Here is a 27,581-nt window from a genome sequence, read left to right on the forward strand (position 1 = left end):
ATATGCATTTTGTAATTCAACATACATGAACTATGTTTATATTTGCAGGAAAGCAATTCAACTACTACCATCACCCCACCCTAGTAGTACTAAGCTATGTTCCTTACATTTATATGGCATACAGATGTTTTTCTGCTTTTAGGCTGTAGCTTATCTAAAGTTATCTCCAGCTGATCCAGACTGCCACTAAAATGTTGAAGGTAAAAAATTCTGGGGCATAAGCTTCACATTATAGGGAGACGCTATATGCTGCACATATGCTCAACTGGTACACTAAAGTCTACATAACCCAGAATTAATGTTTCTCTATGCAGATGCTCTACCTGTACTGATGAAGATTTAATTAGCTCCACATGCTTAATGCTTTCAATGGCTCATCTGGTTGGGAACTATTTTATAATTAAATGAGCTAATAATTATTCTACCACATAGGGGCAGACTGTGAGCCTGTTACACAGCATTTAAGAATGAGAGAGGAAAAAAGCAAAATGCTAACACAATGGAAAAACTAACATATTTGCACAGAAAAACAATTCTAATTATAAAAATAACAGTAATACACAAATGACATATATACACCAAGATAATATAAGGCAATGTCTGACAGAAGGGAATTTTTTTTTATAAAATATATTAGAAAAAAATATTGAAAAATATAAGAAATAGACATGAAAGGGTAGTATTCCGATTAAAGTTTAAGAAACTGATGTTTCATTCTCCAGAAGGCGCTTAGCCACTATAACACTGCAAACTTTCTTAGCAATTTTGATACCCATACAAATGTGAAATAAAATAGAGATTAAAAAGGACCTCTCATGTCTTAATTGTATTATTTACAAGTATCAGTGCTGTTTTTGCTAATTCTGTTTATGACAGAATAAGTTCTTTCTTTTGTTTTTAATAGCTGTATTTACCTCTGGATTGATCAGTTTAGTAAAGTGAATGTGATTTCCATGCTTGTCTACTTTTATTCTATGCAGAAAAACTTGTTTTATATATCTGTTTTTGTATTGAATATGCATTCATTAGGTAAAGACTTAATTATTCCGTTAAATTTTTACCAATCTATGCATTTTAGATTTTAAGCTACAGATGAGCATAGATTGTAGATCTAAACCTATCTCAAACACCCACGATGCACCCATTGTTGTTTACTTGAACGATGAGGATATAATTTCATTGACGGTCCTTTTTTTTAAGACACTAACATGAATATTTGATTATGAAAACATGACGAGTCATGTTAGTGAGTTTTCGTTGATGGGAAGAGACTAAATAGAAACGTTAGCGGTGGTCTGTCAGACGTTTAAAACGCATCATCATGCTGTAATCTGTTAGACAAGCTAGTCAGTATCAGCTGTGCTGCTGCGTCCTGCAGACGAAAATTAAGACTACATCTAGGATGTCTGTCAAAAACAACACTGGATGCACAGCTATGTTTTCTTACACCACAACATTTCAGATCACCAGACATACAAGCCAACAAAAAAATGCAAGACTGACTACCTTTCCATATTACTCTTAGGGCAGCAGTGCTTGTCCATCCTGGGCATGGAGCTACACTGCCCATACCAAACATTTTCACTGATGATATCAATTTCTCTCAGGGTTTAAATTATAATGACTGGGGCAACAGAAAAGTAAGCAACTTCCATTATTGCAAAATAACAAAAAAAAATCATAATTTTTCAGCTCCATACTGTAACCTTTTAAAATATGATACATTCTTCTTTTTTTATCTCTACTTGTTTTTTTTTTTAACTTTTTTTCCGTTAACCTTTTTTATTATGAAACCTCATCATGCACACAAAAAAGAAAGTTTAAAGGTTCTAATGTAATATTAGGGAAGAGGCAATAAAACCCAGGGTAAACCTTAAATAAACCTTTTCAGTAGGTTAAAGATTAAATATGACAACAAATGTCAGGATTTGATCAATAAAACTAACACTCATATCTAAATAAAACCTTTAAAATCACTAATATACAATCAATATTCAAAGTATTTTGTCCTAAAAGTAATTTTTAGAATAAAAGGTAAGGTGCCACCAAACAAATAATCCACCATGCAAGCTACAACCACTTCAGAGCCATCTGGCCAACCTGTCCATGTGAAAAACCTCCACATTTAAAAAGCTGTGATGAACTGTAATATAACATCCAATTTTAGCCTTCGCTTTTTCATACAAATAGGTTCCCCATAGCCTTTTCCCCATCCTTTGCTTAATGACAACCCTTTATAACACTGTGGCTCGAATTAAACCAGAGAGAAACAAAAATGAGTCATTTTGTGCAGCCACAATGTGGGGGTTCTCATTAGAACCGAGTTATCTGCAGCTAACGATTGGAGTGAAAAGGGCTTGATTAGAGAGAGGCAGATGCTAATGACACAGTGAGGGTAGAATGTCACTCGGTGCACATTAAACATTTAGACATTTGCAGAGAAAATGTGCATGCTCTGCTTATAGTCTTCAACAATCAGTGTATATAAAGCTTGAGAGTGACAGGCTGACTAATTCAGGAGACAATTAGGGAGTCTGTCAATAAAAGCTACTCGTATTCTCTTCCACTTTGACCAGTGTTTGTACAATTCACAATTTCTCCCCATTAAAGGTTGACTTTTACTGACAGCAGGGCTAAAAAAGTACTTTCATACTCATTCTGAATGCCTAATGGCTTTAATAACTTGCATTTAAGATCGGGCCCTGTCAGCTGCTATGTACTCTGTTCAGATCAAGATTGGTTTCTTAGTTTGAAACAGAACAAATCATCCATGAGAAATCCAACCTACTTGGAAAAATTAAAAGGTTTTAAAGCTGTAGTAAGTTCTTCTTTCCTACCTTGTTTGTACTTTAACAGTAGATCCCAGATCCCACGGCGAGCATAAGGGTCAACTCCTGCTGTTGGTTCATCCAGGATGACGATCTTTGAACCACCGACGAATGCTATGGCAACAGAGAGCTTTCTTTGCATGCCACCTTAAAAACATTGAAGAAAAGGGTTTAAACAAACAGAATCGTTTTAAAATGCAGTTTGCACAACTCTCTTCATCTTCAGTGGTGGTTTGGATCAATATTTTTCAAATGTTTTTTCACCGTCTTTTCTGCTTTTTCCCCTTAGGCAGACTATTTAGATTTTGCTTTCATTACCAACTACTTAAAAAAAAAGCAGCCAAAGGTCAAAGGAAAAAATAAAAGAAATACCTTCACAGCCTGGAGAACAGTTGATTTAAAATGATAAGTTATGTTTTGTTATTAGCATATAACAATGAATTGTAGGGCGACTGTAAGCAAGGCATTCAATGTAATTGTCAACAATCTTTTGTTCAAAGAAACTACTCTTCTATAGGAACAGATTGTTAAAGCACACATTGATGCCCCATTAACAAATTCTCCTACCTGAGCTGCAGGTATTCTGCAGCTCCTCCGCAGTTATAATGGACTACTTAGCTGCTCCCCTGGTTAAGAGTCTCTTTACCCTAGCCTGACAGTTTAGGTGGACATGAGGTTTGAGGTTGTGTCACTAGAAACACAACCTTAAACACAAGCTAAAGTGAAAGTCACATTTGTATTTGTATTGAACGATGTTTATTATAAGCAACATAACACACACTGTGTGTCAGTATCAAGTTTCAAATTCAATACAGACACAATATTGGGATGTGATTATGGAATAAGTATGACGAGGTGTTCCACTTGGTGTTTTATTGCCTTTTGGAAGCTGTGAAATGATTGATGGCCAGGAGGCAGATACACTTTCACAACAATAATTCTCAGCTCCTCTCTCTTAGCAGGCTCTTCAAAATGCATCCAGTGCGGAGCTAATGTAGTGGAAATGTCAGCATAGATCAACCTTGAAAGTCATAATTCAGTGATTTTGCTCACAAGCATTCCATGACTTGGGACAATTTATCAAACAAGACCTGCTTGTGCCCCCCAGACAATGAATTACAGAGCACAGGTACAGTGGATGTGGGAGACAGATCCATGTAGGTGCGGGGAGAGGAATAGATTAACAGCAGCATTTCTTTCTTAGGAAAAACTTATACAAACACATAAAAACAAAATGTATAGGTTGGTAATATGTCAATCATACTACCTGAGATGTAACATAGATAAGTCATGGTATGCCGAGCCTCACCTGACAAGTTCTTAGCAAGTTCCTTCCGCTTGTGTGGTAAACCAACATCTTCAATCATCTGGTCCATCTCATACTCAACCTCTTTGCTACTAAGTCCTTTTAGCCTGGCATAGAAGTAAATGTGCTCCTCCACAGTAAGCCTGGAGAATTAAAATAGGCATGTAAGACCAGTAGAATTAATTAGTGAATAGTGGCCTAAAATAAACCACCTTCCTTATTTCTATTCATTTTCTGTATTTTCAATTTGATTCATGTTATGAATCAAATTGAAAGACTATCCTCCAGACACAGAGGATAGTCTTAAAAGAACCGTTTTAAACTAAAGCCTTTATTATGAGAATTTATCATACTGTATGGCCAGCCTATGATGACTGAGATAACACTATTTTTCATAATATTTTAGGCAGATTTCAAGAGGTCTAGATGCCTTTAAGCAATAATAATATATGATAACACAGCCCCTTTAATTTTTATTGCACATTTTTATACAACAAAATGGTTTCCCAATGTGTAAAATAAGTATTGAACAAGCCACCATTTTTCTGAGTAAATATATCTTTAGAGGTGGTTTAATATTACATTTTTACCAGCTGTATGTAACAATCCATCTAATCCAATCCTTGCAATCCAACATACAAACAAATCAAACCATAGGTATTGAGAAATTAAGTTATGTGTAAAAATGTGAAACAGCACAGGGAAAATTTATTGAAAACGTGGAGAAAGAGAGGTGCATCGGCCGAAATCTTTCAGTATTTAAAAAGCAATCCTGCCCCTTGTCAGTGCAAATTAATATCAGCAAGTTCAGTCCCAAATTATGGGGTATAACAAGGTTTCGCTTGTATCACACCAGAAACATCTCATGATCGGTAAAAGTAAAGAGCTTTCTCAAGACCTTTGCAACCTTATTGTTGCAAATAATGATGCCATTGGTTACAGAAGGATTTCTAAACTTCTAAATGGTTCAGTGAGCACTGTTGGGGCCATAATCCGGAAGCGGTAAGAACATAATTTCACCATTAACTGACCATGACCAGGTGCTCCTCGCAAGATTTCTGACACAGGAGTGAAAACAATTAGAGTTGTCTAAGAGTCAAAGACCACTTGTAGAGGGCTTCAGAAAGACCTGGAATTGCTCACCACGGATGACGCCATTGCAAAAGGCAAAGCATGTTGAAGCTTGTTTAAAGTATGCTGTACAACATTTAGACAAGCCTGTGAAATACTGGGAGAATATAGGTTGGTCCAATGATGTCATATTATACATCATGTTTGGAGGTCAAATGGCACTGCACATCACCCCAAAAACACTAAACATCATGATGTGGGGCTCTTTTTCAGCATATGGTACTGGCAATCTTCAAATATTTGAAGGAAGGGTGAATGGAAAAATGTACAGAGACATTCCTAATAAAACTCTACCAAGTCATATCATATCTACCAAGATGATGAATATAAAATGTGTGTGGACATTTCGGCAAGCCAATGACACCAAACACATAGCCAAGGAAACTCTCAATTGGTTTCAGAGAAAGAAAATAATGCTGCAAGAATCTCCCAGCCGATCAACTGACTTGAATCCAGTCGAAAATCTAAAAATAATTCAAGATCAGAGTTCATAGAAGAGTCCAATGAAACCTTCAAAATTTAAAGACATTTTGTGTGGAAGAAGTGGCCAAAATCACACCTGAGCAATGCCTGTTACTAATTCTCCATACATGAGGTGTCTTGAAGCTGCCATTACCAACAAAGGCTTCTGTACATAGTATTAAATCAATTTCAGTAATCTATTACAAATAAGTCACTTTCTGTACATCTATGGTTTCATTTCTTTGTATTTGTGGACTGCATGGATTGCAGTGAACATATATGGTGAACATACATATACATATATATATATATATATATATATATATATATACACATATACATATAAATATATATATGCAAGTAGTGCCCACAGAGTAAAAAAAAAAACTGGAAACGTAAATATATAAGCTGCACTGGGTTATAAGCTGCTGATATCGCGGCGACTGGTTGTCAGAGTTCCTGCTGATTGGATTAGTCAGAAAAATAAGCCAATAAGTTCCAGTTTACTCTTTGACAGTCACCTGGTTACCACTCAAAGCAGTGCATCCTGTGAAATAGGTTGAATCCTCTAGTAAAAAACAAATATATAAGACTAATTTTACAGCAGTTCAGGAGGTTCGATAAGCATCTCCCTGAAAGTAGTTTTTGGAACTTGGGATTTCTGGCTTGTTGGCTCTTGGCAGTAAGAGCTTCAGCTCTGCAGGAGTTGTGCAAAGTCTCTTCATTGGTTCGACAGCTTTAATGCCGAAAATAAATGTTAAAATGTGTGAATTCGGGACTGTTCTTGAGCTAAATAAAAAATTGTGAAATGGAGTGGTGGATGGACAGTTCAAACATTTAAATCAAATCAATCTTTTTCCAAACTGCATAGAAATAATTTTTTAGAGACTAGAAGTTACCATAGAAATTAATTGGTAGGTGATCTGCTGTAATCAGGCTTTCAGATTTGCATTACGTACATACTAGGACGTCCCTTGGAGGGAAACTCAGAAAGCAAAACAGCTAATAAAAGACCATGATCAGTAACAGCAGATTGAGGAGACGCTGAATAAAGATAATTATATTTAAAAAATATTGAAACATACTGTTTCTTGTGAGTGAGCCATTTTGAGACCTCATTATGCGGAACATTAGCCTGGGTGCCAGTCCGAACTTAGTCCCGCCCACAAGGTTTGAGTTCGGGGAAGTTCGGTCTGGCTCTGCTCCATAGTAGCGCGAGTATTATCGGCCACTGTCAGGCGATCCAATCAAATTGTCAGGGCGGGCTTTATACGATGATGGACAGATGACCAACAGTAACGTTATCAACCACGTGACCAATGCGCGCTTGGGTGACAACAATAATGGCTGCCGCTGGAGAGTTTGGGTGAGTAGATTCTGCTATTAGGTCTGTTCTAGAAGATATCGACAGCAAATTAATTTTAAAAGAGGAACAGAGAAACGCGATCAAGTCTCATCTTCTTATTCTAGGCGTGAAACTGCACGCTTTGATTTTTGTGGACAACAACTATGCCTCGCTTAACATACGTCACGCACTCCGTTGCTCTTATTGGTTGTAGGTCTATCCAATTGAGTGCAGAGGCATTTTTTTTTCCTGGTTCGTTTGAAACACGCCCCATAATCACAGCTCTATGGAGCAGTATCAGACTCATATTCTGACTAGAATTGAGTCGGTCTACGTCAGGCTAGCGGAACATATCATTGTCATGCTAAGAACCACAGCCCTCCATTTTGTAACAGCTATACAATGTTAATTCACTCACTCATTAAAAAGGACATTATGCTGTGGACACATTCCCAAATACTTCCTGATGTTATCTATGTCTGTGCGAATATCATAGTCATGTATGAGGGCTGTTCCGGATGTAGGCGGGAACAGACCTGTCAGGATAGACCTACAAGAGAAACAAAGGAAAACAAACCTTTAAATTTAGCAAAGCAAATAATAAAACCTTGTGTTCTAATTCTCCTCTGGTAGTGAAGGATGATTAGTGTACATGCAGACTGAATAAAACACCAGAGGTTGTCTGTTCAGTGGAGAAGATCTGCCATTGAGTATGTTTACCTTTAGCTTGTTTAAAGTAACTATAACAATGTGAGATTCTGAATGTGAATGAGAATCCTTACTATTTCTGTACATAAGGTAGAGCAAGCTAACTGATCACACTAATCAGGAAGCTTAATGTTATCGTAAGTTTAGTTTGACTTCATGGGTTGAATCAGTTCAGTTCTTTTGCTAGGTCCTCCTTTAGAAGTTTTTTTCACCCATCCCTTGTAGTACTGTATTACTACCTTTTCTACAGTCGAACAATGAAACATGAACTGTAGATAGTTGTAGTGAACAGTAAATAAACTACAATCTCCTTTAAATGTAAAAACTGCCACCTAAATGGTAGTTTGGACATGAAAAATTCTATTTTATTTTTTTTCATTTTTTGGATTTCAGATTCGCACAAACACTTTCATTGGTAAGCATTATGTATTCTATGATGGGGTCTATTTTATTTATAGACCGCTAAGTGGCTTTCACTGGAATTTTGATAACTACTACTGCTGAAAAGGGATGAGATGTCTGGGTTAAAGGTTTGTAAGGATATATATATATATATATATATATATATATATATATATATATATATATATATATATATATATATATATATATATATATATATATATATATATACACTGACCTTTATTCAACATGTGCTGAAAGAAAGACAATATAAGCAACAATGTTGTTGCATATGCTTTATTTGATCATATAGTGCTTATTTCATTATATTTTAGTTTTAAGACTCTAGAGAAGTAGATTTCACTAAACAATACCTAACCTTGAGTGAAGCCTCCTTAGCCTTTTTGTCTAATGGTACAAGTAACAGATCGGCTAAGAAGGAATGCTTTTCAATTTATTTTTAAAAGGGGAAAAAATCTACCTTTGGGAGTAAGGAAAATAAGAAAAGGTGAAAAGACTTATGAGAACGAGGCAGACTTATAACCCTGACTAAGTTATGGTAATCCTGTTAGAAGAAAGGGGCCAATATTCCAGCCAACTGTTCTGAGACTCTTGTAGCAGGAGACTCAACACATTTGATCTGATGCTATTTAAAAGTTAGTGTAAAGGAAATGTGAATATAGGTCTAACTTTAAGAAAGCAGAAAATATTCTGGCATGTAGCAAATTATAAGTGTGACGTTATAAGTTTGTAACCTGAAGCACTGAATAAAACATTCATATATATTTTTAAGACGAATATGGACTTTACTTCTTTTGACACAAATAATATGAGCTAAAATAGTCCATCTCACTGATTATAAAATCCAGCAGCCCAGTGTGTTAGCATGTGATGGAGTCCTTACTCTGTCCTTCCTCTTATTGTCCCCTGTTAGGTTTCATTCCAGTGGCTCAGAGCAGACGTCTTCCCTGCAGCCCTTAGTCCTGCATCGCTTGCTCTCTGTGTCACTCATACTTTCTGGGCCACTGCCTTTCATTTATTTTCTGTCATCCAAAACCCCAACCAACCTTTTTTAGCTATTGCAGCAATTAGATAACACCCACTGTCAGTTATAACAGCTGAATCTTTCTGAAGGATGTCCTCATGATAAGATCATTCTTTTAGCAGTAAACTCAGAATAAATATAGCAGCAAAAAAGTCAGCTCTTTATGTACAATTGGTACAAATACTGAGACGAGTGGGAAAAATACAATGAAATGATTAAATAAAACGTCTTACATTGTGGTTGTTTTTCCAGCTCCATTATGGCCTAGAAATGATGTGATCTGATTCTCATAGAAGTCGACGCTCAAGCCGTCAACTGCCAGCTTCTTCCCGGTTTTGTAGATTTTGACAAGATTGCGAATTGAGACACCCACTTTTACATTGGGAGCTGGTCTCTCGAAATACCCTTTATAAAGACACAAACATATTTTCACACAAAGGAAAAAAAAAAAGAGAGAAAGAAATGTTCCAAAGAATCAGGGTACAAATAAGAATAGAAACCTTTTCAGTTGCTTCTAAACAAAAACATGAATATAGTCTGAAAACTTGCAAACAAAACGATAAACAAATTTTTTTTTGATGTACTCTAAAATACAATTATGAATATTTAAAACACAAAAAAAGCTTATTTTAGTGGATCTCATCCATCTTACCTCACAATTCATTATTTAGCTTTTATAGGTTTTACTGTATATAAAAAAACTAATCAATTAGGTAAACTAAATGGGATTAAATATAAATAGAATATAAACTATCATATAAATTAATAAAAAAAAAACTAAAAATGAAATAAATAATTCAATTAAACAATCAAATTAATCAAAACAATCCATGAGAAGATCAATATTTACATGTATAAAAGAATACTAAAAAATGGCGTAATACTGAAAATAAATTAAAACTGATAAACTAAAGCACAATAGGCAAAAGAGTCGTTAACAGGTCAGCATTCTTTTCTGCTTTTACACCATTTTTTTTTACATAAAATAAAACTAATATAACATACGTAATAAAAAAACAAACAAAAAAAAACATGAAAATTAAATAAGAAAAAATATATAGATAAACAATAACCAAATGAAAAGGGAAATGTTTTTGGAAGATAGGACTGTTTATATCACTTACATCAGTGTTTTAACCAATGTTTTTATAATATTGTAAACCATCAAAAACTAATTTTTTTTCAACTCAGACACCTAATTATGCATTCTACTCAGTTTCTAAGATTAAAAAGTCTTTAAAATGCACGTTTGATCCAAAACACACACAGTAACACAAACAAACAGAAATAAACTAAACAAAAAAACTCAACTTGTTACTCAGAATGTTAATTGGATTTCTGTTCTCGTTTTTAGCAGCTTCCCTAATGTGAAACTTTTGTCTCTTCCCCTTAAAGCACAAAGCTTTATTATACCCAGATGTGACAAATTAGGTGCTAATGTTTGTTCCTGACCCTCCTCCAACCCACCTCCAGATATTATCAGAACTGTATTCCCCCCAGAATTTAAAGAGGGGGAAGAGAACCTGACAGTTGCACACCAAAAAGTGAGAGCAGAAGTGATATCAACATTTACCGCTGTAAGCCTCAGAGTCTTTTGGCAGATCAGGGTGATTTTCTGTTGCTGCTTTCATCTGGCACCAATAAGATGAAGTAAATGGGAAATACCATGGCTTAGGAATCCCGAATTGGCCTGTGATTATAAAGGAAAGCAGTTATAACAATTTCATACTTGGTGTATTAGGAGAAAACAATAATGAATGTAAAAAGAAAACAAAAAATAATCAGTGCATGGAAAATCCAAAGTAGCATTACTAAAAAGGTTGTTTTTTTTTTTTTAAGAAAAAAATTTCATTAAAAAATTATTTCTATCCAAAAGAAGCATTAATTCATACCTGAAAGGCAACTCAAAGGGTAAAATTCATGATTTTAATTAAACTTTTATAAACATTTATACATCCTACATGTTTTCTTGTGCCTTCAAAACATTCTTTAACCTCTTGAAGCAACCAAGCCGAAGCCTTGATTTGATATTGTCAAAATAATAAGTGGTTATATGCAAAACAGATGGCTTGATTTATCTTTTTTTTTCCTCTGATTTTTCAGGAGAGTATGAGCCGATGTTTGCTGCATTTTTTAAAACAAAATTTAAAAGAAAAACAAACATATCATATGCTCCTTATAAGAAATATAACTTAGCTTTGTATAATCTTTAATGTTAAACAAGGGCGTAGGTTTGATTTCCACTTTGGTAGGGACACTGTTGGTCCTTTCATCAATGTCATTTTACCTATGCAAAAAATATGCATGCTTTTTTTATGCTTGACGTGAGCATCAGAGTGCATTTTGTTTAAAGAGAAAAGCAGCCTTTCTTGCTACATTTATACAAATCTTATAAGCACTACACACACTAAATGTTGTTTATCAATGTTTGAAGCATCATTGGCTCTGATGAATGTGGAATTAGGACTTTTTTCCACTTTGGAAATGTTTGCATTTAAACTTACCAGTGACTAAGACAGAAGGTAAGTATGCGCCAATTTAACCAAATATAGTCTAAATATGCCCGTTATATGTGGATTTATCCTGTATTTTCTTTTGAAGATATATAATTGCACAAAGGTAAACAGGTGAAACACACTCTTATTTTTTAAATGATTTCTCTGTATCATCAACCAACGCAAAATAACACATTCAGGGAACGGCAAATACATTTATTGTATTTACATTTAGTGGCATCATCTACAAAACACAACACTAAGAATGAGGCTAAATTTATTCCAATATAAAATCACTTTTAACCATTATTAAAAGAAAATATAACACCATCTTGTCTGTAATGTAATAATATCCAAAATATACAGCCGGATTCAAGCATTTTTACCAAACACTAATGTTTATACTGATTAACTTATGGACTGTGTGGAAATCTATATAAAATTAAATCAATGTAAATAGTGTTCCTCTGTTTGTTATTGGCTTTATCCTATTTTTAAAAGTAGAAATAGTCAAAGAAATAGCAACATTATGTGGAACCATAATCATGCTTTCTAAACAAAAAATATCAGATGTTAAGGTGCCATCTCGTATTGTTATACCTTATAAAAGAAATAACACCTGCTATTTATAGCTGAACTGCCTCAAAAGGTTGTCAAAAAATGAAAACAGTAAAATGCAATGAATTATTGTTAAAAGGGAAACCCTCACATTTTCTTTTTCAGTCGGCTGTGCCTGAGAATCAGCAATCAGCAGCTTTCGCCTGTTTTAGTGTAAATAGAATTACGTTTTTTTTTTCATTAGGACTAGTTTCGTAGCCTAATATTAATTGAAGAAAGTGGCGTGAGTAAAATTCTTATTTCATCCTCCAAGCACGCACACACAAATACGGACTAGAAAACAGCCAATCAGGAAGAGAGAAGGCGGAACTTGAGGCAGAACAACCAATGAGAGTGGAGTTAAACAGCACAGTTACTGACTTTAAGGGACAAGAAAGACCGGGCAGCACTCAGATGGAGCGGCAGCAGCAGCTACTAAGCTGCGGAGCTGCGAGAGAAAAAGAATTGGCTGTGATCACACACAGCGTGTAATTTATAAACATGTTATTCAAATGAAATTATTGGTAGGGACAAATAGGTCGGTCCAAAATTTGGGTAGGGACATGTCCCTATGGTCCTTATGCAAACCTATGCCCATGATGTTAAAGTTTAGTAAGCCAGATTTTTTTAAAGGCAATATGGCTAAACACACTGAAAAAGCCTTGTAGCATACATTAGTTCCCTTTTGTTGTGTTGATTTCTGTTCCTGAGTCAGGTCAGCTGCTCAGCTGGATATATGCTGCACAATGCGTTGTTCTATTTGCACTCATAAGTCAAAAGTTTTCATCTTAAATTGGGAAAAATCTGCTGTCACAACCTCTTGAATCCAGAATAACGACCCACCAAGTCAACTCTGATCTCCAAATGATTCTCATTAAATTTGCCATGTTTATTTTAACGTCCTGTCTCGGGCCATAAACATGTTGCTGCAGTGCATAAAAATTCAGCTAGTTTTGATATTTTTAGTTAGATTGGTCACTGAGCAGGTCAGATAAATAAAATCACTTTTCTCACAGGCAACAGGATTACATTGTATACTGTGAACTTTAAATATCTTTTAATGGCATGAGAAAACATTAGATCTCATCTCTTAGCATAATAGAATGACTTCTAATTTAAAGGGCTTATAGTACAGTACAATTTGACACATTTTAGCATGCAAATTTTTTTTCTAAAAATATTGAAAGCATGCAAAAACTTCAATAGAAAATCCAATAATTATTTTAGATGTGATTTAAATGATTACCTGGAAAGACATTTTCAATGTACCAGGTTAGCAACCAGTATAGGACAGCATCAGCGAGCATCATGACGAGGGAGACAATAAAGGTGTAGGGATCCCCCTCCTGAGGGCTTTTGCCGATGTTGTGCCACTGTATACCGATGCCTTGCTCCTCATACTTGGAAAAGTTCTCACACCCATAGCCAAAGGCAACACATGACAGTAAACTCTGTAAAGATAAATGAAAAGCAACAACAAAAATTGCATAAAGCATAATTGCTTCAATATCATAATAAAAGTGTACCTTTCTTTTTCTCGTTTAAATTACATTAAAACATAACCATTTGAGTGTTTTATGGCAGGGGACTTTAACTGAGACACAAAGCATTGCATAATTGCAATTGTATTAAGTGTATTAAAAGTTTTATCAGCATTGGTTTGTGTATTTTGAAAATAACTAAAACAGTTATGGAGGTATTTTGCTGGCATTTTTTAAGGAAAAATCTGTAAAATTATGGTGATGAGCTAGATAATAATCCGGATACAGTAATTTCTTAAAGTATTCTTTAAAATGATTTGGCAGAACAATCAATTCTCCACTAAACCCAGTGAGTGGCAGTAGTAAATATTAACAATTTCAGCATTGGACCCCAAAAAAAAGTCCAGAAGTAATATAATGAAGAGAGAAAATACAAAAAATACAAGAAGATGGAGCCATTGAGTCTCTGTTGATCAAAGAAGAATGCAGAGCTAATGAAGAAGTTGAGAACACCAGAGGCCGCAGACACACACCCTGCCTTACTTGAACTTATTAAAGGATTTTAAGGAAATTCTTACCAAAGGGGCTCCTCATGTCAATGAACGATTCATTAAAATTCCATAATGATCCAAATGATGTGTGAGTTTTAGCTATAGGTGTAATTCACAATATGGGGCAACATTTGCTGTTTGGCAGAGGTCAGCAATCTCCAGGTGTTCTGCTATTTTTTTCTTAGATGTAATAAAGTGTAGCATTTTTATCCAGCCTGTTTGTGCAGTGGTTGGCAGTATGAGCTTTTCATTGTGTCTTTCACAGAGTTACACATCTAGCTATGGATGTTTTTGAAAATACTGAAATTTGATCAGAAGGGTTGGATAACATCTGAGAACAGTAAAATTTAATTATCTCTAAAGATCTGAAACATAACACAATGTTACTTCACTGTAGCTCTGGCTGTGCATCACAGGTCGGGTTCATGCAGGAGGTCAAAGCTCTGCATCCGTCCCATTTTCTGCAGCCTCTCACAGGACTGGCAACAACTCAAATCAGCTGTCCATCCACACATCCATCCACTTTCCGTCAGGCTTACCCCAAGCAGGGTCAAGAGGGATGCTGATACCTATCTTCAGCAGTCTACTGGCATGTACCCTGGGTGTACCCCTAGACAGGTTGCCAGTCCATTGCAGGGCAACACAGAGAAACACAGGACAAACAACAATTCATGCAAAGACTCACATCAAAGAGAATTTAGAGAAGCCAACTAACTTAACAGTCATGTTTTTGGACTGTGGGAGAAGGCCGGAGTACCCGGAGAAAACCATGCATGCTCAAGGAGTACATACAAACTCCATGCAGAAAGAAAACCAGGAACCTTCTTGCTGCTTGGCAGCAGTGGTACCTACTGCTAGCCTCATGAGACCATCCTGATCTTGCTAGCTTTCAAGATTTCACTCGCTAATCAGTCTGGAGACTCTCCATTGAAGAAAATTTGGAGCCGTTCACCAAACGAACGTCCAATCAGCGTTGGCTTTGAGCAAGTTTTATCGGAATTACACTGTATTTCTTCACTGAAAGAAGAGCAAATCACTGCTCTAAAGGCTTTTCTCAGAGGAAAAGATGTTTTTGCTCTTCTCCCAACTGGTTTTAGCAAGAGTTTGATCTATCAATTGGCTCCTCTTCGTCGTCGCTCTGTTAGGTCATATGCTTCGTTGATCTGATTGTTTTATTTGGCCCGTCTATCACCAACATAGGCCAATCAGCTAACCAGTATTTTCGCCCCTTCCCAAAATTACTTCAACGGAAGGTTTCCAGATGGATATGCGGAGCAAATCCATCTGGCGGAGTCAGGTTAACCTACTGCTCCACTGAGCACAAATCAGCTGTCCTATCCCTACAAATCAGCCATACCCACAGCATGAAGAAGCCACCACCACCATTTTTTACTCTGTGGATGGTGTGTTTAGGGTGATGTGTAGTGTTACTATTTTCATTACACAGTGTTTTTATTGATTGATTGATTGATTGATTGATTGATTGATTGACTTTATTGTTCTCACAGTGGAAAAATGAACTCGTTACATTATCTCAAATAGTCAAAGGAGAAGAATGTGCCAAAGGAAGAAAAAGGAGCATACATATATGACAGCTTTTTTTAAAATCAAATATAAGTTAAAGGTCTAACTTTGGTCGTATAACCATAGCAATCGATTTCAAATGGATGCTGGGTTCAGTGTACAAAGTAGCTCTTGTTAACTTAAAATTTGACTTCTTCCATAGAGGTTAGTGAACAGATATGCATGTTAACATGGGACTCAGTCTGCTTCTCTGATTAGTGTTCTTATTGCTTAGATCTTGGCCAGTCAGTTTAGGTTGATTTCACAAATATGCATTAATCTTTTTTATTGCATCACAGGTAAAAACGTGCTTTATACTGTGTATATATATATATATATATATATATATATATATATATATATATATATATATATATATATATATATATATAAGAAAAGAAGAAAGCTTCATTAACCATTTCTGATAACTAAATTTAGGTGAGGCATTGAAATACTGTTACCACCCGACAGGACGGACACCCAAATCCATCTGCTGCAAACAAAAATCTGTTGGATTTTTCATACAGCAGGAAATTGCAAATGATGCTTTGCCCGTGTGAGACATCATCTGCCATGGCCCCTCGTTCCACATTGCCATGTTGCCCGCCAGCTGTTTCATCACACCTCATTTGCTCACAGCATTTATACTCCTGCAGAAGTGTTTGCTGAAGCTTGAGAGACGAATCATCATGGATAGCTGAGGATACACAACTACACAGAGATAGAGATAGAAAGCGGGAGAGAGAAGCTCAGTGGTTGTGGCCAAACCTCTACCCTCCCTGGCTCCTAACCCTACTGGCAGCGTCATGTGCTGCCCTCCGCTGCCCATCTGCCAATCAGTCAGCAGATGAGGGCTGACAGCAGGGCCAATGGGCGCCCATCCTTGACCTCTGAATGAACGGCTGACATAACAACAAGAGCCCAATCCTTTTGGCTGTTTAGAAAAGGGCACGAGTTGGGAGGCAGACAAAACAAGCCCCCTCTTATTGAACACATGTCAAACTGGAGATTTAGACATAATTCAGCTGGCTTTGGACAAAATCCATTGTTAAGAGGAAGAGTAATCAAGGTGACTGCTCTTTTTGTACCCAGACGTTTTCGACAAGCATCGCTGGAAAGACAAAGATCCCAGCAGTGATAAATACCATTCTGTTTGAAGAGGCTTTCCTTACAAAGTCCTGTACATATTAGATTAAGTGTAATTATCAGCCAACATTTCAAAGATTAAATATTTTGAAGACTGGAACAGAAAAATACTACACTTCTTAAATTTCAAACCTTAACAGATAATTGACAATTACAACATTTCCGGTATTTTCCTATTAAATCTGAAAATTAGTCACCAGTTTTCTTTTTCAGTGCTTTTGAACATAGTTTAAAAAGTTCAAATCTATTTTACTTAAAAGCAGGTTGTTCGATTCCCTTTTTCCCATTGTCATGTTACAAGCATTTAACCTTTGTCCATTTAATTTGAACAACAATGTCACAGACAATTACAAAGTAAATGTAAGAGTAAGGAGGATGGACAGGACATATGCACTTTGCAAAACTCCTCATGAAAATACAGAAAATGGAAATTTGGGGGATGTATTTGTATTCAGTTACGCTATCTCCTCGTCCGACCCTGTAATTTAGTGAAAGGTTGGAGGTCAGAGTAAAAAAATATGCACTCCCAGGAGAAGTGGGGGGGTCTCTCCAGTGGCTGGAAGTTGGCTGCCATTCAGCTGCCGTTTGACTGGTAAGGGTCATATTAACTGGCTGCTACTGTATAGGACAAAAAAAAAATATCTGCAAAAATTAATCTTAGCACAGATTCACAACTGGGTTTCAATCTAGACATTTTAGCCCATGTTTTTGCCTCGATATAAACCATTTCAGTTGTATGTTTAGTAAGCTTGGGCAGGCCAGGCAGTTCCTATTTTTGGTTATGTGCAAAAAAATTTTTCTTAATCTCCAGGTACTTGTACGGTACTCATTTTCTTCCAATAATCCAGGACCTTGTCGCTGGGGCAGCGACCACCTCCAGCTGACAAAACCTCTAGCTGACGACCCCAGAACCAGATCCAGGTCCAACTACGGTATTAACTTACAGCCAGGTAGGTTTTTCTTTTTTTCGCAAAACATTATTGTAAAGAAATACATATATTGGTTTGACATTTAAATTAAATAAGATCCGAGCGTATTTTCTCCTTAATTTACCTTCCAGTATTTATGAATTGTTGTGTTGTCACACCTTTATATTTTCATGTGTATTATTGTTCATGTTGTAGGATTATTGTAGATTATATTGGTCTAACACTTTGTTAAAATATTTTGAAGCTTGACAAATCAAAGAGTAAATGAAATTCAAAACTTTATTTTTAGAGCCACTGTTTTTTTAACTATGTTGTAGACATAGTGTTCTGTTAAAAGCTCAAAGTTGACATAAACATCAGCATTCAACAACATAATGTTTATGGCAATGCAAAGCTGTAATCTTATCTGTTAACATTTTTGCCTCTGCCCTGTATTTTTCAGAACAAATGCTGAAACAATGCCAAACTCAACCTAACTGACAGTGACAATAACCTTGTCCTGGAGGGTTTTTCTTTCTAGTGTAGATTCCAATGTATGCCAGCGGACTCAAAGCTACTGCTAAGAAGCAAAGATCAATTAATTGATTTCACTGCAAAGCCTTACAAGTTCCACATTATATTTTGGAAGCTTAGCAATTTTCAGGATTTTCCTGGGCTTAATGGCTAATTGAAAATGTCTCTGGTTATCCAGCACAAAGGAAGTGTAGTCCCTCTCCTATTTCTACAGTATCTCATTACAAAAAGAAAGGAAGTGGTCAAAGCACAGCATACTGTACCCGGCACACAGGTGAAAACAGTCCCTACAAATTCTGATTAGCTTTGGGAAACAAAACAACATTCTACAAAGATTAAATCACTCAGCATCAAAGTCATTGTGTTTGTATGTTGTTTTATCTGAGTTTAATATAAAATAAAAGAGTAACTGATAACACAAAGACAGGCTTTCTAGATGCTTAATCAAAGTATTACTGCTTTTCTTTCTAACACTGAACCAGCGGCTCTAGAGTTTAAAATCTGGTTCTAGTCTCTAATAAACTCTAAGCTATTATAGAATAAAATTCTGACTTTCTATGAGTGGGGATCTTTTATTATATGCATATTCCTACATAATCATAAAAAAATCAGCACAAATGCATACTTTGTTGGGAAAAACCAAAGGCTTGCTATTTTGAACTGAACATTAAGACATCAAATATTCTGCTCCTCCTTTGCGGAATTACCTCTAAAATAAGCTGAATTTTAAAGATCTTGTGTCACAGAGTGTGTTAGATCAAATTAAAACAATGTAAATGCTGCCCAGATCACGTATTACCTTTTACTTTTATAACCAACCGTTTGTAACTTTAAAAAAAAACTTTATATGTGTGAACTTTCTATGTTTGCAGTGGATTTGTTTTAAGCAGTGGTCATCTTGGCTAGGGCCTCTTCGTTTAATCCCCTTTAAATCTCTTTTCTGGTGACAAAAAAATCTCTAAAATCAATTCTTAAACTGAGAACAACAGCCGCACTGCAAAAATTCTTCAATTAAGTGTATTTAACCTTAATTTGAGTGGGTAAATAAGATTATTGCCAATGGAATGAGTATGATTAGCCTTAAAATAAGATAATTAGATATTATGCACTTTTTTTCCAATTTTAAATCTGAAGTGCCTCGTCTCACTTACCTCCTCAATTCAAGAAAAAAATTATAAAAATTTTTTGAAGTTCAAATTTCTCACTTACAAATAGACAAGGGAGTCAGAAAAGAGCAGACTTTCTTATCTCTGCCTATGTGTTGCAGTTACTCATTTAGGAAATCAAGAAGGGCAATAAGAAGAGAAGAGGCGTCTAGCTGTGTTTGTAAATGGCTGATGCTGCTAGCTACATGTGGCTTCATTTTCAATGGTGTGTATGTTTGCCAACAGTCCCATAAAACACAGAAAATTCCTTTATCTATTAGGTCAATGTTGCAACCTGTATTAAACCTTTATTAGTTTAGGGCTCTAGTTTAGCTGACAGACCGGCTAATGAGATAATCAGGGAAGTAGCCAAGAGGCCAAAGGTAACTGCAGAAGATGAAGAGACCTGCAAAGCTGGTGAGAGTATCTCAGAACTTTTGGAAGTATACCTACCACTATATGGCTTTTAAGGAGGCTTGACAGCAAAGCCCCTGCTGAAAGAGAGTGTCTTATTCTCCACAAGCCATTTAAGAAAACTTTCAATAATTGTAAAAGAAAGTGTACTGGTGAGAAAACACCTAAAGTAAACTTTGTAGTCTACATTCAAAACTGTTCAAATTTATGGGCTGTGTCTTCAAAGGACGTGCTGGACAGGACTGGACCTGGATCCTTTGAAGTCCTTGAAAATAAGGAGACCGGAAGAGTTTTGGCTGTGAATTCAAACAGGTCTACCCTTCTGCGGCTTTTACTGCCGTACGCTCTGTCGCTTAGCAACCATGACATGTTTCTTTTTCATAATTTTTTTCTTTTTTTTTTTATTGTAAAGTGAACAAAGACACTCATGTGAATACAGAGTGGAATAAAGGTGACAACCACTGGGAGCATGAACAAATAAAAGCAAATGCAATGATAGAAACCGTAATCAGTTAGATAACATAATGCTGTCATCTCTCTATCATCTCGGATGTTGCTGCTATTTTCAAATATCCATTACTGTAAAAATGTCCCCAGGTGTATGTTGGTTATTTATTCTACAGGTTCACGGTTTTGTATTGTTAAAACACTTTACAGTACAGTATTTTATTGTATATATTTTAACTCTTCCCTATTAAGTTATTCATACACATTTTTCTAAGGTGTACATTTGTGTGACCATTTTCAATAATCATTTTGCTGCTGTAAATTTGCCCATTGTGGGACAATAAAGGGATTTTCTATTCTATTCTATAAAAGGGGTAGAAAGATATACATCTAAGCATTGTCTATATTATACATATATCTGCAAAATCTCTAATATTCTAATATTAAGCAAATTGTGCAAAACAGCAATAAAAAAATTAAAACCTATCAGATTTATATTCCCCACACTGCAGATATATTAGAATCTGTCCTTAAATTACAACCAAACCCATTTACACATTAACAAATAAAAACCTTTCGATAAATCAAACATTATCTGCCACATATCTGACTCAGTAACCATTAACACAACTATTTTCATTCATTTCAGACGGAACTAGTCAAAGATTTGGATTATATTAAGCGGAACTTCCAATATTCACCACTGTTCGGCAGCAAGTACCATTTCCTCTGATCACGGAGCAGCCTCCTTGCTTGGTCTCGCAATTAATTCTGGGATATCCAAGGATACCGAGGATCCATCCGATCCATCGTTCAAATCGGGCAAAAGAAGGACGCATTTGTAGGCTGCATAACGAGGAATCTTGGAATCCGACGCGACCTCGGCGCCATGCTATGATGTAATAGGCCTTCAAATCTGGCATTCTGAGAACGCAGCCCATGAGTTTGAACACAGCCCAAGCTTACATACAATGAGGAAAATAAGTATTGAACACCATGCTATTTTGCAGCTAACGACTTCAAACAGGTGCATCTAATTTAGGATAATAAATGGAGGGGAGGTGGGTTTGTTAAAGGGAGAGTTGTACTTATTTGCAGCTGCATCATACAGATAAATAGTTTAAAAATCATATATTGTGATTTCTGGATTAAATTTTTTTTAGGTTATTTCTCCCACAGTGGACATGCACCTATGATCATAATTTCAGACCCCTCCATGATTTCAAAGTGGAAGACCTTACAAAATAGCAGGGTGTTCAAATACTTAAGTTCCTCACTGTACACAAAAATATTTCTGCATCCCGATAGGGATAGAGAAGCTGGCAAAACTTAAAAATTGCAAGGAAAGGTTCATCCAATATAACTGATTTGAAGCTGTTTTACAAAACAGTCTGCCATTGAGTAAAGTTGGTAGAGATGTAGCCTATATGCAGTATAGTTCTGCAAATTTGTTGAATACAACCATACTGTACACCCCACTTTTTAGGTGTTGATGCTTTAAAAAGAAAAAAAAAACAACTTGTATCATTCTTTACCTCATAACTATTTATAATAAAAAATATAAATATATCATATCTCTCTTGTCTAGTGTAGTAAGAGGAATATATAAACATCTTGAGTAAAGATTGGGCGGGCCTAACAGATAACATGTTTTATTTTAACTTTTTAAAGAAAGCATTGGCACATATTGCAATCAAGAATCCAGATTTCTCATCCTAGTGTCCGCAAGAGGCATTGGGAAGACAAATGATACCAGAACCACGTTAAAGGTCACACAGAAAGGCTACGCTGAAAGTTGAGCAATGGTACACTGTTTATCTTTATCACTCAGAAACAGGAGAAAATACGAAAAAATCTTCACTGTGCGAGCCTGCTTTTATATTTATGCAGCCCTTTCATGAGAATTCTCACGTGAAAATATGCCAGAACAAACAAACCATAAAAAAATGTATGAGGACATCATGAATACAAAAAGCATTTGCTACAAGCAGCTGCATTGTCCTTTAATGTTAATACAATGCTTAATTCATTTGGAAGGCTTCACAGATCCAATTTTACTATCTGCTGGCTTGCAAACACAATAACAAATCTGAGATAGACATTACTGGGGCTAGAGATGAACGCACTTCCTTTTATTACAGAATAGATCTTTATTAAAAGGAGAGTGGATAGACATAGAATGCACAGCTGTCACCTACAAATTTTGAGTTAAAGAGCAAAAATATAACCTTGCAGGAAGACTGAATACATTTTTTCTTATATATAATGAAAGCATGGAGAGATACAAAAAAAGAACAATGTTAAAGGTAAAGATGGACTTACCACAGCCACCTTGGCCCCGAAACCCATAACGTCCCTCCAGGCATAGCAGAGGCTGTGTGGCAGGTAGAGGAGAAAGAAGATGAGGCCGCCACATGCCGCCGCTAAATTTGCCTTAGAGAAGAAGACGCTAATGAGGAAGCACTGGGAGATGGTGGCCAGACAGAACACCAGCAGGAACACAAAGATTACTGAGGGGTCGCTGTACTGCAGGACTTTTCCGTACTGTGTTTATAAAGGGTTTGGTGAAAAAGACAAAAAAGCCATTAGTTTCAAAAACATGTAAAAGGGATGAAATCAAAACAGGCATGCAAGTGAGAGGATGATCATCATTGGAGATTAATTTTAGAAACCCACAAGAAAAGTAGAAAAGAACTGAAATGTCTCAATCAAACAGATTTCCTTCGAGCTGTGCCAGATGCTTTCATTATCTTAGCCTGACACACCGTATATATGTTCTGATACGCATCCTTTCAATTTAATTTCTAGTAAATTTTTCAAACAATTCAAGGAAATCAAGAATGAATGGAGACGTTTCAGTCACAACACATTTCCGCTGTAATATTGCATTTGGAGAACAGGCAGAGTAAAAGTGTTTTTAGATAACAGATATATCTATATGGCTATACATACTTATAACCATGATACACAAACATGAAATTTACTTCTTAAAGGGCATATATCATTGTACTTTAGAAAAATAACAACAAAATAGGTCATTTTAAAGTGCACTTTCCTGAAACTAAGCTTTTTGAATCGATCCTGCATAAAAAAAAGGTTTTTATTTTAGAGAGAAGTTTACCTAGTTTCTGAAAGCAAAATCTCCCACAGAAATTACAGAATGTAGACTTTTCTAGTAATAAAATAAAGGTTAATGGAGTATATAAATTAATTATTTGGAGAGACAAATTTATGAAAATTTAAAAAATCCTCTATACAGGAAGTGTGGGTGAGCTATGTGGTCGTAAACAGTTGGAAAGGATGGATCACTATCTATAATAAATGCATTTTGATCTAGGATTAGGAAACAAATGTAGTCTTAAATGTAAGGTACACCACCTTAAAGCTGAGGGAAGATGCAGCAACAGCTTAAGCCGCTGTCAAAACTGTCAACTTGAGTAGATTAAATCATCGGATCATCAAAGTAGCTGCATGTTTTTTTTACGTGCATACAATCAATTTAAAAAGAAAATGTATTATTTTATTAGTTTTCTTAAGATGCATGCTCTTTTTCTGTGTCTCAGCCAAATGAAATCAGATGTCTAATTATCCTAGCTCCCCTTCCAGTCTTGGAGTATAACGCATTAGCTTGAGGTGAACGGAGTGAAGATACCTTCGAGCATTCCAGTTTCCCCCTTACAACACCCAGTGAAAAAAATAACAGGTGTATGACTGATAAAACGTACTTGAACTGTTAAAGTAGGAAAGTTTGAATATTGCTTATTAGAGTTGCAATAAGCAAACGGTAGATATGAAGGTGTTGTCATTAATCGTATTTCCTACTTTCAGAGGCGCTTCAGCTGAAAATTCTGAGTTGGAGGGGGAAAAAAGTCCAAATGGGATGCAGTGTGAAAAGGATGATGTGGTGTTAAAGTCTACGCGGGAATGACATTTTAGACTTAGACTTAGACTTAGACTTCTTTATTTGTCATTTTGTATGCACAGGGTGCATACAGAACGAAATTGCGTTACATACAGCTTATGAACGTTGCATTGATATTTCAAATGGCTCAAGTTATAGAAAAATACAAAAAGTGCAGCAGTGGTCAAAGTGTGAACAGTGCAGAGGATAAGAGACAGTGTGCAAGTTGCAGTGGATTCAGTGCAAATAGGCATTTGTGCAAAAAATGCGTTATTGAAAATAGAATGAGATGAACAATTAAAGGGCTAAAAGTTAAAAGTTCAGCAGCATTTGATGCCCGATAATGTGCAATAGGTGCAGAGTTTGGTTTGTGGATCAAAGGTTCAACAGTCTGATGGCAGTGGGGAAGAAGCTGTTGCACAACCTGGTGGATCTGCAGCAGATGCTGCGGAACCTCTTTCCAGAGGGCAGCAGGGAGAACAGTCCATGGTGGGGGTGTGAGGGGTCTTTGATGATATTACGGGCTCGGGACACACAGCGCTGTGATGAAATGTCCTTAATGGAGGGAAGAGGAGCCCCAATGATTCCTTCTGCTGTCCTCACCACCCTCCTCACATTCTTCCAGTCAGAGGCTCTGCAGCCTCCACACCACAGAGAGAGACAGCTGGTCAGAATGCTCTCTATGGTGCTTCTGTAGAAGGTTGTGAGGATGGGCGGGGGCAGGCGGGCTCTCCTCATCCTCCGCAGAAAGTACAAGCGCTTCTGTGCCCTCTTCACTAGAGATGAAGTGTTTACAGTCCAGGTGAGGTTGTCCGTGATGTGCACCCCCAGGAACTTTGTGCTGCTGACCACCTCCACAGCTGAGCTGTTGATGAGCAGTGGAGCATGGTGGGGGCGGTTTTTCCTGAAGTCGACGATGATCTCCTTCGTCTTCTCCACGTTCAGGATCAGACTGTTTTCACTGCACCAGCCCACCAGCTGCTCCACCTCCTCTCTGTAGTCCCGGTCGTTGTCATCCCTGATGAGGCCCACCACCGTTGTGTCGTCCGCAAACTTCACGATGTGATTGGTGGTGAACCTGGGGACGCAGTCATATGTCATCAGGGTGAACAGCAGGGGGCTCAGGACGCAGCCCTGAGGGGAGCCCGTGCTGAGGGTGATGACGTCAGAGGTGTTCTGACCGACCCGGACCGACTGAGGTCTGTTGGTGAGGAAGTCCAGCAGCCAGTTTCGAAGGGGTGTGTTGAAGCCCAGATGTTCCAGCTTTTCCACCAGGTGCTGTGGGATGATGGTGTTAAACGCTGAACTGAAGTCCAGGAACAGCATCCGCACGTGGGTGTTCTTCTCCTCCAGGTGGGCCAGGCTCAGGTGAAGAGCAGAGGAGATGGCGTCCTCAGTGGACCGGTTTCGCCGGTAGGCAAACTGGAACGGGTCGAGTGTTGGGGGGAGACTGGAGACGATATGTTCCTTTACCAGCCTTTCAAAGCACTTCATCATGATGGGAGTCAGTGCGACGGTCCGGTAGTCGTTGTAGCAGGTGACTTGAGGTTTCTTTGGCACTGGGATGATGGAGGCAGACTTGAAGCATGCTGGCACTGTGGCTTGCTCCAGAGAGGTGTTAAAAATGTCCGTGAGGACACCAGCTAGCTGACCTGCACACTCCTTGAGCACCCGCCCAGGTATGTTGTCGGGACCTGGGGCCTTCCGCGGGTTGACCCTCCTCAGAGTCTTCCACAAGTCGGCTGTGTCAAGGCAGAGCACCTCCTCTTCCTGATGTGGGACAGCCTTCACTGCTGGAGTGCGATTTAGTGCCTCGAACCTCCCAAAGAAGTTATTTAGTCCGTTTAGGAAGTCAGCATCAACTTCATCCACCGGGGCAGGGGGCGTGTTGTAGTCCGTGATCGCCCGTATGCCTTGCCACATGCTCCTGGTGTTGTTGGTGTCGTGGAACAGATGCTGGATTTTCTGGTTATGGTTCCGCTTTGCTAACCTGATGGCACGGTTCAGGGTGGCTCTAGCTGTCCTCAGTGCCTCCTTGTCACCAGACTTGAAGGCTGAGTTCCGTGCTTTCAGCGCGTGGCGGACCTCCTCAGTCATCCAGGGCCGTTGGTTGGCTCGGGTGGTGATGGTCTTTGTTGTGCTGACGTCCTCGATGCAGTGGTTGATGTAGGCTGAAACAGTCATGGCGTACTCATCAACATTGATCTTGTTGTCATATGTTGCTGCTGATTTGAACATGTCCCATTCAGAGCATTCAAAGCAGTCCTGGAGTGCCTCCATGGCCCCCTCCGTCCAGACCCTCACCTGCTTCACTGTAGGTTTTGCTCTGATCAGCAGGGGTCTGTATGCAGGAATTAGCATCACAGAAAGGTGGTCTGAGGAGCCGATGTGGGGGCGGGGGGCTGCTCTGAATGCGTCTTTTATGTTTGTATAAACTAAGTCCAGAGTGTTCTCTCCACGAGTAGCAAAATCCACGTGTTGATAAAAATGAGGGAGAACAGTTTTCATATTCGCCTGATTAAAATCTCCAGCAATGATGAAAACGCCCTCTGTGTGTGTAGATTGCAGCTCAGAGACAGTCCGATAGAGAACACTCATGGCCTCCTTTGTATCAGCGCTGGGGGGGACATACACCGCTGTGATGGTAACAACAGTGAACTCTCTGGGCAGGTAAAAGGGTCTGCAGCTAACAGTCAGAAGCTCTATGTCCGGAGAGCAAAAACTTGTGACTATTCTAGCATTTTTACACCAGTTGTTATTGATGTAAACACATTTTGAGATCTTTATCATGATGTAGTATCACAGTTTGTTATGAACAACAAATCATGAAGAGATTAGCTAGAGAAAGTGATAACTTTGTTATTATGGGGGCAAAAAAGACAGAGAATCGTCAGAGTTATTGCCTTTGCGCAGCATTAACCACAATGGGGAGAAATGTAGCGACTTTTGAATGATGCCAGAATTTTGGTGCAACACATTTTGTCAGCATCTATCAATAAACCAGTGAAGGACAGACTTCTCTCCATTCTGTTCATATGATGTTAGAAGTTATTTTCTGTCTTGAAGCTATAACACTCATTTCTATCACCTTCTCCCTCTTCCCTTGACAAATAACTATATAAGTCTTTTTCTGATGTCACATTAAAGTTTGAAACTATGTTTTCACAAGTTT

General features: G+C 37.4%; 1 protein-coding gene across 1 annotated transcript in view; it reads right to left on the reverse strand.

Annotated features, from left to right (window-relative positions):
* Positions 1-27,581, reverse strand: part of LOC119792224 (phospholipid-transporting ATPase ABCA1-like) — a gene marked incomplete at its 3' end in the record, with an annotated part of 143,534 nt that overhangs the window by 14,757 nt on the left and 101,196 nt on the right. Inside the window, exons 16-22 of the mRNA XM_038298756.1 lie at positions 22,831-23,052; positions 13,566-13,770; positions 10,801-10,917; positions 9,461-9,632; positions 7,491-7,622; positions 4,138-4,277; positions 2,838-2,975 (exon numbers count right to left, since the gene is read on the reverse strand). Of these exons, the coding sequence (XP_038154684.1) occupies positions 2,838-2,975; positions 4,138-4,277; positions 7,491-7,622; positions 9,461-9,632; positions 10,801-10,917; positions 13,566-13,770; positions 22,831-23,052 (1,126 nt within the window). The remainder of the gene's footprint in view (positions 1-2,837; positions 2,976-4,137; positions 4,278-7,490; positions 7,623-9,460; positions 9,633-10,800; positions 10,918-13,565; positions 13,771-22,830; positions 23,053-27,581) is intronic.

This window comes from Cyprinodon tularosa, unplaced genomic scaffold (assembly GCF_016077235.1).
Source record: "Cyprinodon tularosa strain WSP-4 unplaced genomic scaffold, ASM1607723v1 ctg414, whole genome shotgun sequence".
Lineage (NCBI taxonomy): Eukaryota > Metazoa > Chordata > Actinopteri > Cyprinodontiformes > Cyprinodontidae > Cyprinodon > Cyprinodon tularosa.